Here is a 13,348-nt window from a genome sequence, read left to right on the forward strand (position 1 = left end):
TTCCCTACCTTCATAAAGATATACTCCTATATTGTTGTCTAAAAGTTTTATTATGTTTCCTTTCTTATGACCTTAATCCTCAAGAATTGAGTTTTGTGCATAATGTGAAGTAAGGGTCTAGTTTTATTTTTTTTTCACATATGAATAATGGGTTGTTCTGGCACCTTTCATTGAAAAGTCTGCTTTGATCTGGAGTTCCATTTCTTCAACATATCAAGTATCCATATATGTATACATTTCTATTTCTTAGTTGGCTATTCTGTTCCGTTGGCCTTATTTGTCCATTTCTGTACCATTATCACCCATTATTCATTACTCTACCTGTATAATACGTCGTGGTACCTGGTAGGACAAGTCCTCCTGCCTTTATCTTCTCTAAGAATGTCTTTGCTGCTTTGCCTTTACATTTTCTATGTAAATTTTAGAACCATCTTGTCAAGTCACACACAGACATGTACACAGAGCCTGTGAGGATTTTGATTGGAATTGTATTGATTCAATTGCATTGGATCAGTTTGAATTTTAAAGTGATTGCTTTGAACATTTCATCCTTAAGTGTTATGTGTGCTGTGGGTTTTTGTAGAAGTTTCCTTCTATTCCAAGTTTGTTAAAGAGTTTTTAGTATGAACAAATGTTGAATTTTATCAACCATATTTTCTGCATCTATTAAGATGATTGTATGCTTTTTCTCCTTTCTATTAATGTGGTGGCTCACACTGATTGGTTTTTCTCTCCCGCCACAGCTTTATTGAGATATTATTGACTTATGACATTTTGTTTTTTAAACATCTTTTTTTTTTTGCGGTACACGGGCCTCTTACTGCTGTGGCCTCTCCCGCCGCGGAGCACAGGCTCCGGACGCGCCGGCCCAGCGGCCACGGCCCACAGCCCACGGGCCCAGCCGCTCCGCGGCACCTGGGATCCCCCCGGACCGGGGCACGAACCCGCGTCCCCTGCATCGGCAGGCGGACTCCTAACCAGTGCGCCACCAGGGAATCCCTTTTTAACATCTTTATTGGCGTGTAATTGCTCTACAATGGTTTATTAGTTTCTGCTTTATAACAAAGTGAATCAGTTATACATAAACATATATCCCCATATCCCCTCCCTCTTGCGTCTCCCTCCCACCCTCCATATCCCACCCCTCTAGGTGGTCACAAAGCACCGAGCTCATCTCCCCGTGCTATGCAGCTGCTTCCCACTAGCTATCTGTTTTACGTTTGGTAGTGTATGTATGTACATGCCATTCTCTCACTTCGTCCCAGCTTACCCTTCCCCCTCCCCTTGTCCTCAAGTCCTTTCTCTAGTAGGTCTGCGACTTTATTCCCGTCTTGCCCCTAGGTTCTTCATGGCCATTTTTTTGTTTGTTCTTTAGATTCCATATATATGTGTTAGCATATGGTATTTGTTTTTCGACTTCACTCTGTATGACAGACTCTAGGTCCATCCTCCTCACTGTAAATAACTCAATTTCGTTTCTTTTTATGACATATGACATTTGATGGACTTTCACATGTTTAACCATTGCTGGGATAAACCACTCGATCACAACATATTGTCCTTTTTACATTGCTAGATTCGGTGTGTTAACATTTTTGCTATGTTCATGAAAGATAATGGATTTTCATTTTACCTTCTTTTGCAGTCTTTGTTAGGTTTCAGTGCCCAACTTATGTCAGCTTCATCAGATGCTTTGGGGATGGTTTGTTCTTTTTCTGGCTCTGGGATCGTTTATGTAACATTTGAAATGATTTGTTTCTAGAGTGTTTGGTAGGATTTCCTGATAAATCCATTGGGACCTGAAGTGTTCTTTGTGGGAAGATAAATTTCCCATAAAATGTCTTTAATGGTTATGAAATTGTTTAGGTTTTTAAATTATCTTTAGTCAGTTTTGAATGAATTTCCTATGACTTTGTACATATTTAAAATACACTTATTTTAAGTTGTCTATAATATCTTTTAAAAATGTTTGTGTCTGCAATTAGTTTCCCTTTTTCATTCCAAATATTATTTATTTATAAGTTTTCTCTTGGAAAATCTTGTCAGAGGTTTGTCACTTTTACTAAGTGTCTTCAAAGAATAATTTTGGTTTTATTGATCGTTTCAGATATGCACTTATTTTCTATTTCATTAATTTCTGGTCTTTATTATTTTCTTTCTTTAGCGTTCTTTGGATTTAATTTGCTGTTATTATTTTTATAGCTTCTTCAGATGGATGTCTAACTCACTAATTTTCACGTCCCCCCTCCCAAAAAATATATATATATATTTATATATAAACATTTAAGGCTATTAATTTCTCTCTACTGTTTTAGTTGCCTCCGACCAATTTCTATGTGTAATATTTTATTTTCAGTTCAAAATATTTTCTGATTTCCATTAACAATTCCTCTTTGATAAAGGATTATTTAGGAGTGTGTTTCTTAAATTTTAAACAGTTTTTCTACTTTTCTTTCTGTTTTCTGGTTCCCACCTTTATTGCATTGCAGTCAGAGAACATGTTCTGTATGAGACCAGTCTTTTACAGTTTGCTAAGACTTGCTTTCTGACCCATATGTGGCAATTTGCAAAATTGTTCCAGGTATGCTTGAAGATTGTGTATTCTGTAGCTGTTGAGTACAATGTTTTATGCATGTCCATCAGATTAAGCTTTTTGTTGCGTTTTACAAGTCTTCTCTATACACACATTTTTTTGTTCATTTATCAATGATGGAGAGGGATATGTTAGAATCTCCCACTATGGTTATGGATTTGTATGTTTATTTTTGTAGGTCTGTTAACTGTTTTGAGGCTCTGTTATTATGTGCTTAAATATTTAAAATTGTTATGGCTTCTTTGGAACTGAACATTTTTATCATTTTATGGGGACCATCCTTATCTCTAGTAATGCTTTCTGCCTTTAAGTCTATTTTGTGTCATATTAATATAGCCACACCAGCTGTCTTTTGGTTAGTTTACGGAGTGTATATTTTCCTATCCTTTTACTGTAAATTTTTTGGCATTCTTATGTTTTAGAAGTAACTTCTATGTCATATAGCTCGGTTTTATTAATTATTCCATTTGACAAGTTTTTGATCTGGTTTAACAGCCTGGCTCTATCATCTACTTAAAGACCCTTAGTTTGGAAAGCCTGAATCTCCAGAGTTTCTAGGGTAAAAGTCCAAATTCCTCAGCCCAGCATATTCTGTTCTTGTGTCTGGAACAATCACTGGCAAATAAGGGGTACTCAGTACCTAAAAATAGGATGGGTGAATGAAGATACCTGATCCTAGTGATAGGAAATAGACTTGGCAGGACTTGGGGACTGGCTGGATCTAGTCAGCCTCAGAGGAGAGGATGATCAGGGTTTGATGCTCAGGTCTGTGGTGTCTGTATGTCTGCATGGACTGTAACACCCAAACCAGATGATTCTCGAAGAGGACTCGGGGGGAGGAAGGGGTTGAGGAAGGAGAAGATGAGTCTGGTTTAGGATTGGTTGAGGTTGAGATGCTGGTGAGATATTCTCGAGGAGAGCTAGCAGGCAGGCAGAGAAGCTGGTCATGAGATGGTGCATCTTCCCAGCTCTGAGGCCCAGCTGATGATGCCGTTTAAAAAGAACAGTAACTAGCCTTTTTGCGTATCTCCTAGAGCTAGTTCTTGGCAAACCCTTCGTAGCCATATCTCATTTAAACTGCATCTTATTCTTTAAAGATCGTATTATCCCCATTTTATAGAAGAAAAGACTGAGATTAAGAATATTAGCTAAAAATGTGTCTGTGTTATATTTGCTTAAGGTAACAGCGACTTTCTTATAAGATCATGACATCACCTGAAGTGGATGTTAAAACCTCAGAACTTCAAGCCCCTCTGCAGTCAGAACCTCCAGAAAAGACCTGGGGATCTGCATTTTTAATACGCAGGTTAGGTGATTCTTAAGATCAGGCGGGTCTGGCAGGCACAGGTCTCAAAGCCACCTGTCTAGTTCTCGCCCTGAGGTCTTAGCCGCTGCACTGCGCCACCTCTCTGTGGCAGGGGCAGGCTTTTTGATCAGGGCTTCTGCAGTCCTTTTATCAGCTCTGATCTTTGTGGTTTGTGGAAAGATAGCGTTTTAGTAGAGAGCAGGAGATTTTGAAAAACACCCTGCAGTCCTAGCATGACAATTGTTTTATTAGTGGTTTGGGAAAGGAGAAGGAAACTAGCATTTATTAAGTGTTTACTACTAGTTCTCTAAGCAGTGAAAGTTATTCTGATTTTGTAGTGAGAGATGGGGCCTCAGCTAAATTTATCCCAGGCCATAGATCTGGTAAGAGGCTGAGCCAAGTTTCAGACCCAGAAGTGTCTACTAGTAAAAATAGCTAAAATTTTCTTTTAGTGTCTAGTCTGTTATCAGGCTCTTATATGTATTTTTTTATTGAGGTATAGTTGATATACAATATTATATAAGTTTCAGGTGTACAACGGAGTGATTCACAATTTTTAAAGGTTATACTCCACTTATAGTTGTTATAGGCTTTTATGTGTATTTACTCATTTAATCCTCATAGTAATTCTAGGGAAGACATTTCTATCACTATTCTCACTTAACAGATCAGAAACTGAAGCACGTGGAGGTTAAGTGTCCCCGTTTCACACACCTCCGTGGTGGAGCAGCCTGTGAATCCAGGCTTTCTGGCGGCTTCCAGAGTCCACACTTCTCACCACTGCCCAGTACTAATTTGCCTCACCCCTGACTCGTGTCCTTTTCATCTTTGTACTATTTAGCGTGATGAACTAGATTTTAAAAACCATAACAGACTTTTATCTGTTAATGTAAATTGGAACGGACCGTGGAACGTTGCTTTTGGTGTGCAGACATGACTGGATTGCCTTTGTTTCTTTTTTAGTTCCTCCATCCATGCAGGGCAGCACGAGGAGAATGGGCATCATGACCGATGTCCACCGGCGGTTCCTGCAGCTGCTGATGACTCACGGCGTGCTGGAGGAGTGGGACGTCCAGCGCTTGCAGAAGCACTGCTATAAGGTCCATGACCGTGAGTATCGTTTCCCTGTTCCCAGGCTGCTCTGCCACCGTGTGATCAGGGACTAGTGACACTGGACTAATACCATGTACCCAGTCAACCGATACTGCCGACCTGGGCATTCAAGTCTCTCACCGTCTCATGCCAGCCCACCTTTCTCATCTCATCTTCAACTTTTTTTTTTTTTAAAGTAAATCTGAAATTTAGCCCAGTGGCTAAGAACTTGGACTCTGAAGCTGGATAGTCATGGTTCACACCAAAGCTCTAGCACCTTCTCCCGTCCAAGTTGCTTCATCTCTGGAATGAGGATAATTCTTTGTATTTCACACCTGGGGTGGTTCAGAGGATTAAGAGACATAATACATACAAAACACCTGGCACGGAAGGCACTGCATTGGCTATTGATAGGAAGAGGGCACCTTAGCACAGGGGTGAAGGGCAGAGCCTTGGACTTGGCCAAATTGGTAAAGTGCCATCCCTGCCCTGTGCCAGCTGTGGGCATTGGGAGCATCTTCTCAGTGGCTTGTTGGGAGGGGTAAGTAAGATAACACATGCGGAGCACTTAGAGACAGGACCTGGTTTCAATAACTGGAGGTAGCAGTAGAAGCAAGAGCATCCATTTTGATAGATCAGTGAAATCAATGTTGGTAGATCTTACTGACTGAGTGTCAGTATGGGTAGATCTTGTTGAGTGAAAAAGAAAGTTGATAAATTATACCTATTGTATGATGTCATTGTGCTAAGTGTTTTTGTAAAACTTCACGATCTTTATTGTTCATGAATACATACATCTGTGTGTAAAACTATAAAAGTGGATTCTAGAAGGATGTGCAGTACACCGTAAGCGTGCTTGCCTTTGGGGAGAGGAGGCGTGGGATCGTTTTGTCACTAGAAATCAAAGGATGCTTCATCGTTACCCTGTTTTGTTCTTCTGTTAAAAAGAAGACAAAGTAAACATGGCATTGTCAGCATAGTCTAATGGTTGTCCTTCTGATTGATTAACAGGAACTTAAGTATTTGTTTTTTATTCTATGTTTTTGTCTTTCTGTATTTTTAATTTTCAAAAGAAGTAGTCAGCTAAGTCGAGAGGGGTGGGGAGAGGTGTGGGAGGGGCCCTGGGTGCACGGGTGAAGGGACCCAAGACGAGGTGACACATTTCGAGAACTGCAGTCTGTGGCCTGACAGAGGCAGAAGCCAGATCCCTAGGAGCTGAGTGGGGAAGGGCAGTAAGAGGGAAGACAGTGAGTAGACAAGCAGTATCTCCCTGACGTGCAGAAGAAGGAAGACTTAAGAGGGTGGCATTTAGAGAAGAGGCAGGGTTTGAAGTGGCTGCTCCAGTGAGGTGTTCACGGGAAATTCTGGGAGCTGGATGGTGCGCATCAACAAATTAAAAGCTTGGAGGGGCCCTACAGTAAGGAATCCTTTTAAACTCTGTTAGTCTTCTGTCTCCAAACTTAATTGACCTACAAACCTTGGGAAACTCTGGACAAGAACATATGCCGTGTGGGAAGAGAACAGGTTCTTGTGGTACGTAGGTTTACAGGTTATGAAGAACTCATGATTGTACACTGTAGTGATGGGTTTGTTTTTTTTTTTAAATTTAATTCTGGGATATTGCAGACTTCTAGAAGGATTTGAAGCAGGAGAGTGACATAATTATTGCTGTGTTTGAGACTCTCCTTCTGGTGAAAATATGTTTGCTCTAACGGCCTGTACTGTGGTGGATTGGGGTCTCTGGTGAGAGCCTCCTTTATGGAAAGGGAATATTACATCTGTCAAGCTACCTTCTCTTGCTCTTTAAAAAAACACAGCAGGACTTTAAACCTGGCCCTCAATGTCCTTTAGTGATGGGCAGAATCATGCTTTTCTTAATTTTACCTGTGTAACAGTTCCTTTTCCCTTTTAGTTTCTCATCTGAGTCCTGAGTGTGAGCTTTGTTGTTGAGGGGAAGTTTCAGAGCTCACTGGAAGGAGCTGTATGATGCCTGAGCACTAAGAATGAAAGTGGTTTTGCCTTTATTTGACCTTTAAAGTTGTCATGACCTAATTTAGAAAAGTCCTGTAAAATGTGTCTAGGAATTGATTTATTCTTCACACTTTATGTTCCATTTCTTTGCATCAAGATATGGTTATGGCTAGGGTAGTCAGGATAGAACTATAGGTGTTTTCTCCCATCGTTCATTAAAAAAAAAAAAGAGAGAAAAGCTTGTTTCCAAGTGTTAATGTTATTTGAGAGATTTTTAAACTGAGGGATGATGGAATGAAATTATCTAAAATTAAGTAAAAACTTGTAAGACCAATATTATTAATCTCCTATCTTTTGAAGAGATTCCTAGGAAATTCCCCTTTTACCAACGAGAAAAATATTTAGGTTCTCAGAGAATGATGAAACAAAGGAGTATTTGAAACTGCAAGTTTCAGTTTCCCAGAGCATTTGTCCCTTTTGTCAAAGCACTTCCTATTCTGGGCTCTTGCTTGGGCTCTCCTTTTACTGTCATTAGGGGAAGACCAACTCCCCACATCTCTGGCTAGTGAAGAATTTCGATTTTTTTTCTGATGTCCTGGTATAAAGCCTTGGCCTTTCTTCCTGGCATTGGAGCACCTTAGATTTTGAACCAGGGCTTGTGTACAAGCATGTGGCCATCCAGCACCATTTCCTGAGACTCTCCAGTGGGCCAGGCCTCTGTGCAAGAGATGAACTTGACACAGAAATAAACTTTTGCTTCGCCTTGGGTTTCGTGAGTCAGACATGGAATCAGACATGGAATCAGACGATTCCAGTATAAGCCCCCCTTGATGGGAGTAAATACAGGGGGCCTGGGGAGTGGTGGTTAAGAAGACTTGGATTTGAGGATTTCCACTTTAGACCAAGATAGGGTAACAGGGACTAATTTACCTTCCTGTCTGAAACAATCAAAAAATGGACAAAAACATGTAACACCGGGCATTAGTCAGTGAAGGACAGCGATCTCTTGAGAGGTAGGCATGAGGGTTTTTCCCTCATGACACCAAATATGCACTTTTTTTCCCAGCACTACCTCCCCAGTTCTCTGGACACCAACTTGAGTGTCCAGGAACTCAGTTCAGTTCTGACACTACCTACCTGGAGTTAGAGTCAGATCCCACCAGTGAGGGGCTCAGGCCCACAAGACTGTCCCTACTTACGATGCCAGTCTCAAGTCCTGGGCCACCCATACTTCTGACTGGCTATAAATCAGGGTTCTCATGATGCCCTCCTCAGGTTCAGTACGTTAGTGGAATGGCTCATGGAACTCAGGAAGACATTTCACTTGCATTTGCTGGTTTACTATAGAGGATACAACTCAAGACAGCCATACGGATAAGATGCATAGGGCAGTCTGTTGGGGGCAGGGGTGGTTTGGAGCCTCCGTGCCCTCTCTGGGTGCTCTACCCTCCTAGCACCTGGATGTGTTCACTATCCCGGAAGCTCTCCAGATCTCAACATTTAGGGATTTTTTAAATGGAGGTTTTATCACGTAGTCATGATTGATTAAATCATTGGCCTTTGGTGATTAGCTCAGTCTCCTCTGCCCAGAGTTGTGGGATGGGGCCGAAAGTTCCAGGCATGTAATCAAGGCTTGGTCTTTCTGGCAACCAGCCCCCATCCTGAAGTTGTTTAGGGATCTGCCAAGAGTCATCTCATTAGAACAAAAGACATGCCTATCACCTTATCACTTAGGAAATTTCAAGTGTTTTAGGAGCTCTGTGCCAGGAACCAGGGACAAAGAGCAAGTATCTTTCTTTCTTTTTTTTTTTTTTTTTAACATCTTTATTGGGGTATAATTGCTTTACAATGGTGTGTTAGTTTCTGCTTTATAACAAAGTGAATCAGCTATACATATGTCCCCATATCTCCTCCCTCTTGCGCCTCCCTCCCTCCCACCTGCAAGTATCTTTCTTATACCACAGGGAGAATTGGGGTGCACCTTACAGTTGCTTCCGCTCACTGCTGTGAGAGCACTTTCAGGCCATGGCACAGGGGAAACCAGGCAGAGCTAGACAGACACTCTGAGTTGAGGAGATGGAGCTGAGAGTTCAAGGAGATGAAAGCAGCTAGGGTTTGTAGGACAGAGAACTGTACTAGAGAAGAGAGATGCACAGAGAGAAAAGTAGAGATCTATAGAGTGCCCCTCCACCCCCATCAAGGATCCAGCTGAGAACTGATCAGCACGGGAACTACCTGAGGCTAAGGAAAGAACCAGTTGAAAGAAAGAATTAGGGAAACAATGTGGCATGTTCACACGGGGCTGGGAATAGTGCCTATTCCAGGCCCAAATGGCTTCCCTGGTGAATTCTACCAAACATTCAAGGAAGAAGTAACACCAATTCCACCCTCACTCTTCCGGAAAATTGAAGAGAAGGGAACGCTTCCCAACTCATTCTGTTAGGCTTGCGTTATCCTGATACTAAAACCAAAGACATCGCAAGGAGAGAAGACTAAAGACCAAGATCCCTCATGAATATAGATCCTAAAATTCTAAACACAATTTTTGCCAATCTCATTCAGCAATATATAAAAAGGCTGATGTAATATGACCAAGTGGGGTTTACCCCAAGAATGCAGGGTTGGTTTAGCATTTGAAAATCAATCAATGTAATTCACCACATTAACAAACTAAAAAAGCAAAACCATATGATCATCCCAGTAGGTGCAGAAGAAGCATTTGACAAAATCCAGCATCTGCCCTGGCACGATGAAGCAGAAGTTTCTTACAGAAAACGAAAGTGATCCTCAGGAGCAGGGTGTAAGCAAGATGCACAGGACCTCAGGCCTTAGAGCAGGAGAGAGGAATCAACAGCTGTACAGACGCACAGAGTTGAAAAATCCAACATCTATTTCTGATTAAAAAAAAAAACCGGGCTTCCCTGGTGGCGCAGTGGTTGAGAGTCCGCCTGCCGATGCAGGGGACACGGGTTCGTGCCCCGGTCCGGGAAGATCCCACATGCCGCGGAGCGGCTGGGCCCGTGAGCCATGGCCGCTGAGCCTGTGCGTCCGGAGCCTGTGCTCAGCAATGGGAGAGACCACAACAGTGAGAGGCCCGTGTACCGCCAAAAAAAAAAAAACAACAACAACAAGAAAACAGCCCTCAGCAAGTAGGAAAAGAAGGGAACTTCCTTAACCCAATAAAGGGGATCTATATAAAACTACTGCTAACATATTTAATTGTGAGAGACTGAATACTTTCCCCCTAATATCAGGAGCAAGACAGGAACGTCCATTCTCATCATTTCTGTTCACTATTGTACTAGAGGTTCTAGCCAGTGCACTCAGGCAAGGGAAAAAAAAAAAATCCACATTGGAAAGGAAGACGTAAAAGTGTCTATTCACAGACATGATCATCGTTGAAAATGTGATGGAATCTTTGAAAAAGCTACTAGAACTAATAAGTGGGTTTAGTAAAGTTGCAGGATACAAGATATACAAAAATCAGTTGTATTTCTGTGTGTTAGCAGTGAATCATCAGAAACTGAAAAATTTTTTAAAGCATCATTTATAATAGCATCAGAAATATGAAGTACTTAGGAATAAATCTAACAAAAATTTGTAAGGCCTGTAAACTGAAAATCACAAAATATTGCTGAGCGGAATTAAGATCTAAATAGATGGAGAGACATGCTATGTTCATGGGCTGGAAAATTCAGTATCGCTAAGATACCAGTTTTCCCCAAATGATATGTAGATTCAACTCAGTTTCAGTCAAATTGAAACCACTAGGTGGCGTTTCAGGGAGGTCTCTGAGGAGCTCCGGTTCTTTATGTCTCAGTGCAGAAAGAATTCAGTGAGAGGCAAAGTGATAGATAAGAAGTGATTTACTAGAATAGGACGCTTGTGAGGTTACAAGTAGCGGACGGGCAAGAGGGTGCCATGTGCCGAGAACTTAGTGGGCCACAGTTTTATAATCAAAGGAAAAGTGGGGAGGGGGTAAAGGCCACCCGCTTCCTCATTCTAGGGTAGACGTCAGGCTTCCATCATCAGCTCCTCCTACAGGTTGGCCAGGGGAGTTTTCTTGTCCCTACTTGGTCAAGCCAGGACTGTCGTGGCACTGTGGAAATGAGCAAAAAGGTGGTAACATATGCTAAAAATGCTAAATCATCTCAGGTTTTGGTATAATGTCACCTTTTCCTTATATTTTTGTTTTTAGTACATGCAGAGGAGTGTGTCCTAGGAACCTTTAACTTACTGAGTCAGGATATGGGTGGGATGTGGGTCTCATGCCACCATTGTTTTATTGTTTTGGGGTGTGTCTCATACTTCTGTTGCATGGTTTTGTTGCTAAGCAAGTCTGCTTTCTTGAGTCATCATTAACTTAACAGAGGTCGCCAGTACTTTTTTCTTTACTTACAATCCTCTAGCGGGATTAACTGTTTAATTACAGTAAGTCCCCTACATACAAAAGAGTTCTGTTCCAAGAGCGTGTTCTTAAGTCCAGTTTGTTCGTAAGTCCAGCAAAGTTAGCCTAGGTACCCAACTAACACAATCGGCTATATAGTACTGTACTGTAATAGGTTTGTAATACTTTTCACAAAAATAATACATAAAAAACAAACAAAAAATAAGGAAAACATTTATAATCTTACAGTATAATACCTTGAAAAGTACAGCAGTACAGTACAACACTTGCCATACAGGCGCTGGCGTTGAGTGAACAGGCAAGAAGAGTTACTGACTGGAGGAGGGAGAGGAGGTGGGAGATGGTAGAGCTGAAGGATCGTCAGCAATGGGAGACGGAGGGCAAGCTGCAGTTTCACTGAAGCCTGACGTTGATGGCACAGGTTCTGGTTCCTTGCTGGGTTCAATTCTATCTACCCTCCTGAGAAACCGATCCAGTGATGTCTGGGTAGTAGGTCCTTTTTTCTTGTCATAGATGACACGGTAGCACTGGATTTCATTCTGAACGGCTTCTGAACCTTCGTGTACTGTGAAGTCTGACTCCCAAGAGAGTTGGCAAGTAGTTATGGGAAGTTTCATTAGTTCAATTTCCTAAAAACAAAACAAACATGGAGTTCCAGTTCAGACTCACAGGAGAGTTGTAAGAATAGTACAAAGAACTTTTTCCCCCCTTAATCATTTGAGAGTAGGTTACCAATTTGAAATTCCATCACCCCTACATTCTTTAGGGTGTGTTTCCTTCTAGCAAAGACATTCTCCTGAATAACTGCAGGATAACCATTAAATCTGACATTAACATTGACCCATCACTATCATCTAGTCCACAGACCCCATTGGGGTTTCTCCAGTTGTCCCAGTATTGTCTTTTTTAGCAAAGGATCCACCCCAGAGTCATGTGTCACATTTAGTTGTCACATACAATTTGTCCTCAGGACAAATTAGGTAGAATATCTGAAATCTTAGATTAAAAAATTAAGACTTAACATTATCTCAGCGAGCAGAATAAGTAATATGATGTTCAGGCAAAACACCCGTGAACTGAAGTGCATGTACCAGAAATAGATTAGGGAGCACAGTGTCAGAGGAACATTATGGATGATAGATATTTTCCGTTTTTGTCAAACCTCTCATCTGCCCTCATCCTAGCTTTGTTTTTCTCCTGCGGATTTACATGACCGCATCTGCGCTGTTGTCTCTGCAGGCCTCAGGGCTCAGACTCACGGTTGGGTGGCCCGTGTTAGTGGTGAGGCAGTGATGCTGTCCACCTTTCAGTTTAGTATATTCTATCCTGTATCTGCAGTCACGTTTATACGCACCTTCTCTTTCCAAGGAGGACTCAGCGATGATTAGATGCTGGCTCCAAATAAGTTTTCCTCCTGCTTTTAATGATTTCATTGTACATTTCTCCCCTTTGGCCATGATGAACAGTTAATAAGCTTACCGCTGTCAGCCTGCTTGCCTTTCCATTTAATCAAGGGGGATTAGGCTTGTGACCATAACTGAAAAGTGGCATAAAATTAGCATGAAAAGTAACATCTCAAACTCAACTTGATGAATTTTTCAACGTACAGAATTTCATAACAGGCAGTTGTGATGTGGTCAGACCAGAGTCTTTGGGTTCTGGAAGGTCTGCAGCCACGAGGAAACAAACTCCTGTGGCTTTCACATCTCTTGGCTCTTGAAGGACTCACTGTGTCCAAGTTCCAGCTGGCCCTTGATGACTGCGACGCAGGAACCCAGCGGGGAGATGGTCCCCAGCAGTCCTTCCAGGCCAGTGCGGATTTGCTGAGCCGGGCCCTCTATGTGCTCCACGCTCTCCTGAAGCGTGGCCTTCATTTGCTCCAGGAAGTGTTTCGTACTGGCTCCCAGCCACGAGGGAGGGTGTGTGGGCGTGTGGGAGGGGCTGGGAGTGGGTTCTTCAGCAGGGTTACCAACAACAC

At 42.0% G+C, this 13,348-nt stretch overlaps 1 protein-coding gene across 1 annotated transcript in view; it reads left to right on the top strand.

Annotated features, from left to right (window-relative positions):
- Positions 1-13,348, top strand: part of NSMCE1 (NSE1 component of SMC5/6 complex) — a 32,229-nt gene that overhangs the window by 2,268 nt on the left and 16,613 nt on the right. Inside the window, exon 2 of the mRNA XM_007452825.1 lies at positions 4,863-5,009. Coding sequence (XP_007452887.1) covers positions 4,874-5,009 — 136 coding nt within the window. The 5' untranslated portion in view covers positions 4,863-4,873. The remainder of the gene's footprint in view (positions 1-4,862; positions 5,010-13,348) is intronic.

This window comes from Lipotes vexillifer, unplaced genomic scaffold, assembly GCF_000442215.2.
Source record: "Lipotes vexillifer unplaced genomic scaffold, Lipotes_vexillifer_v1.1 scaffold426, whole genome shotgun sequence".
Taxonomy (NCBI): Eukaryota; Metazoa; Chordata; class Mammalia; order Artiodactyla; family Lipotidae; genus Lipotes; species Lipotes vexillifer.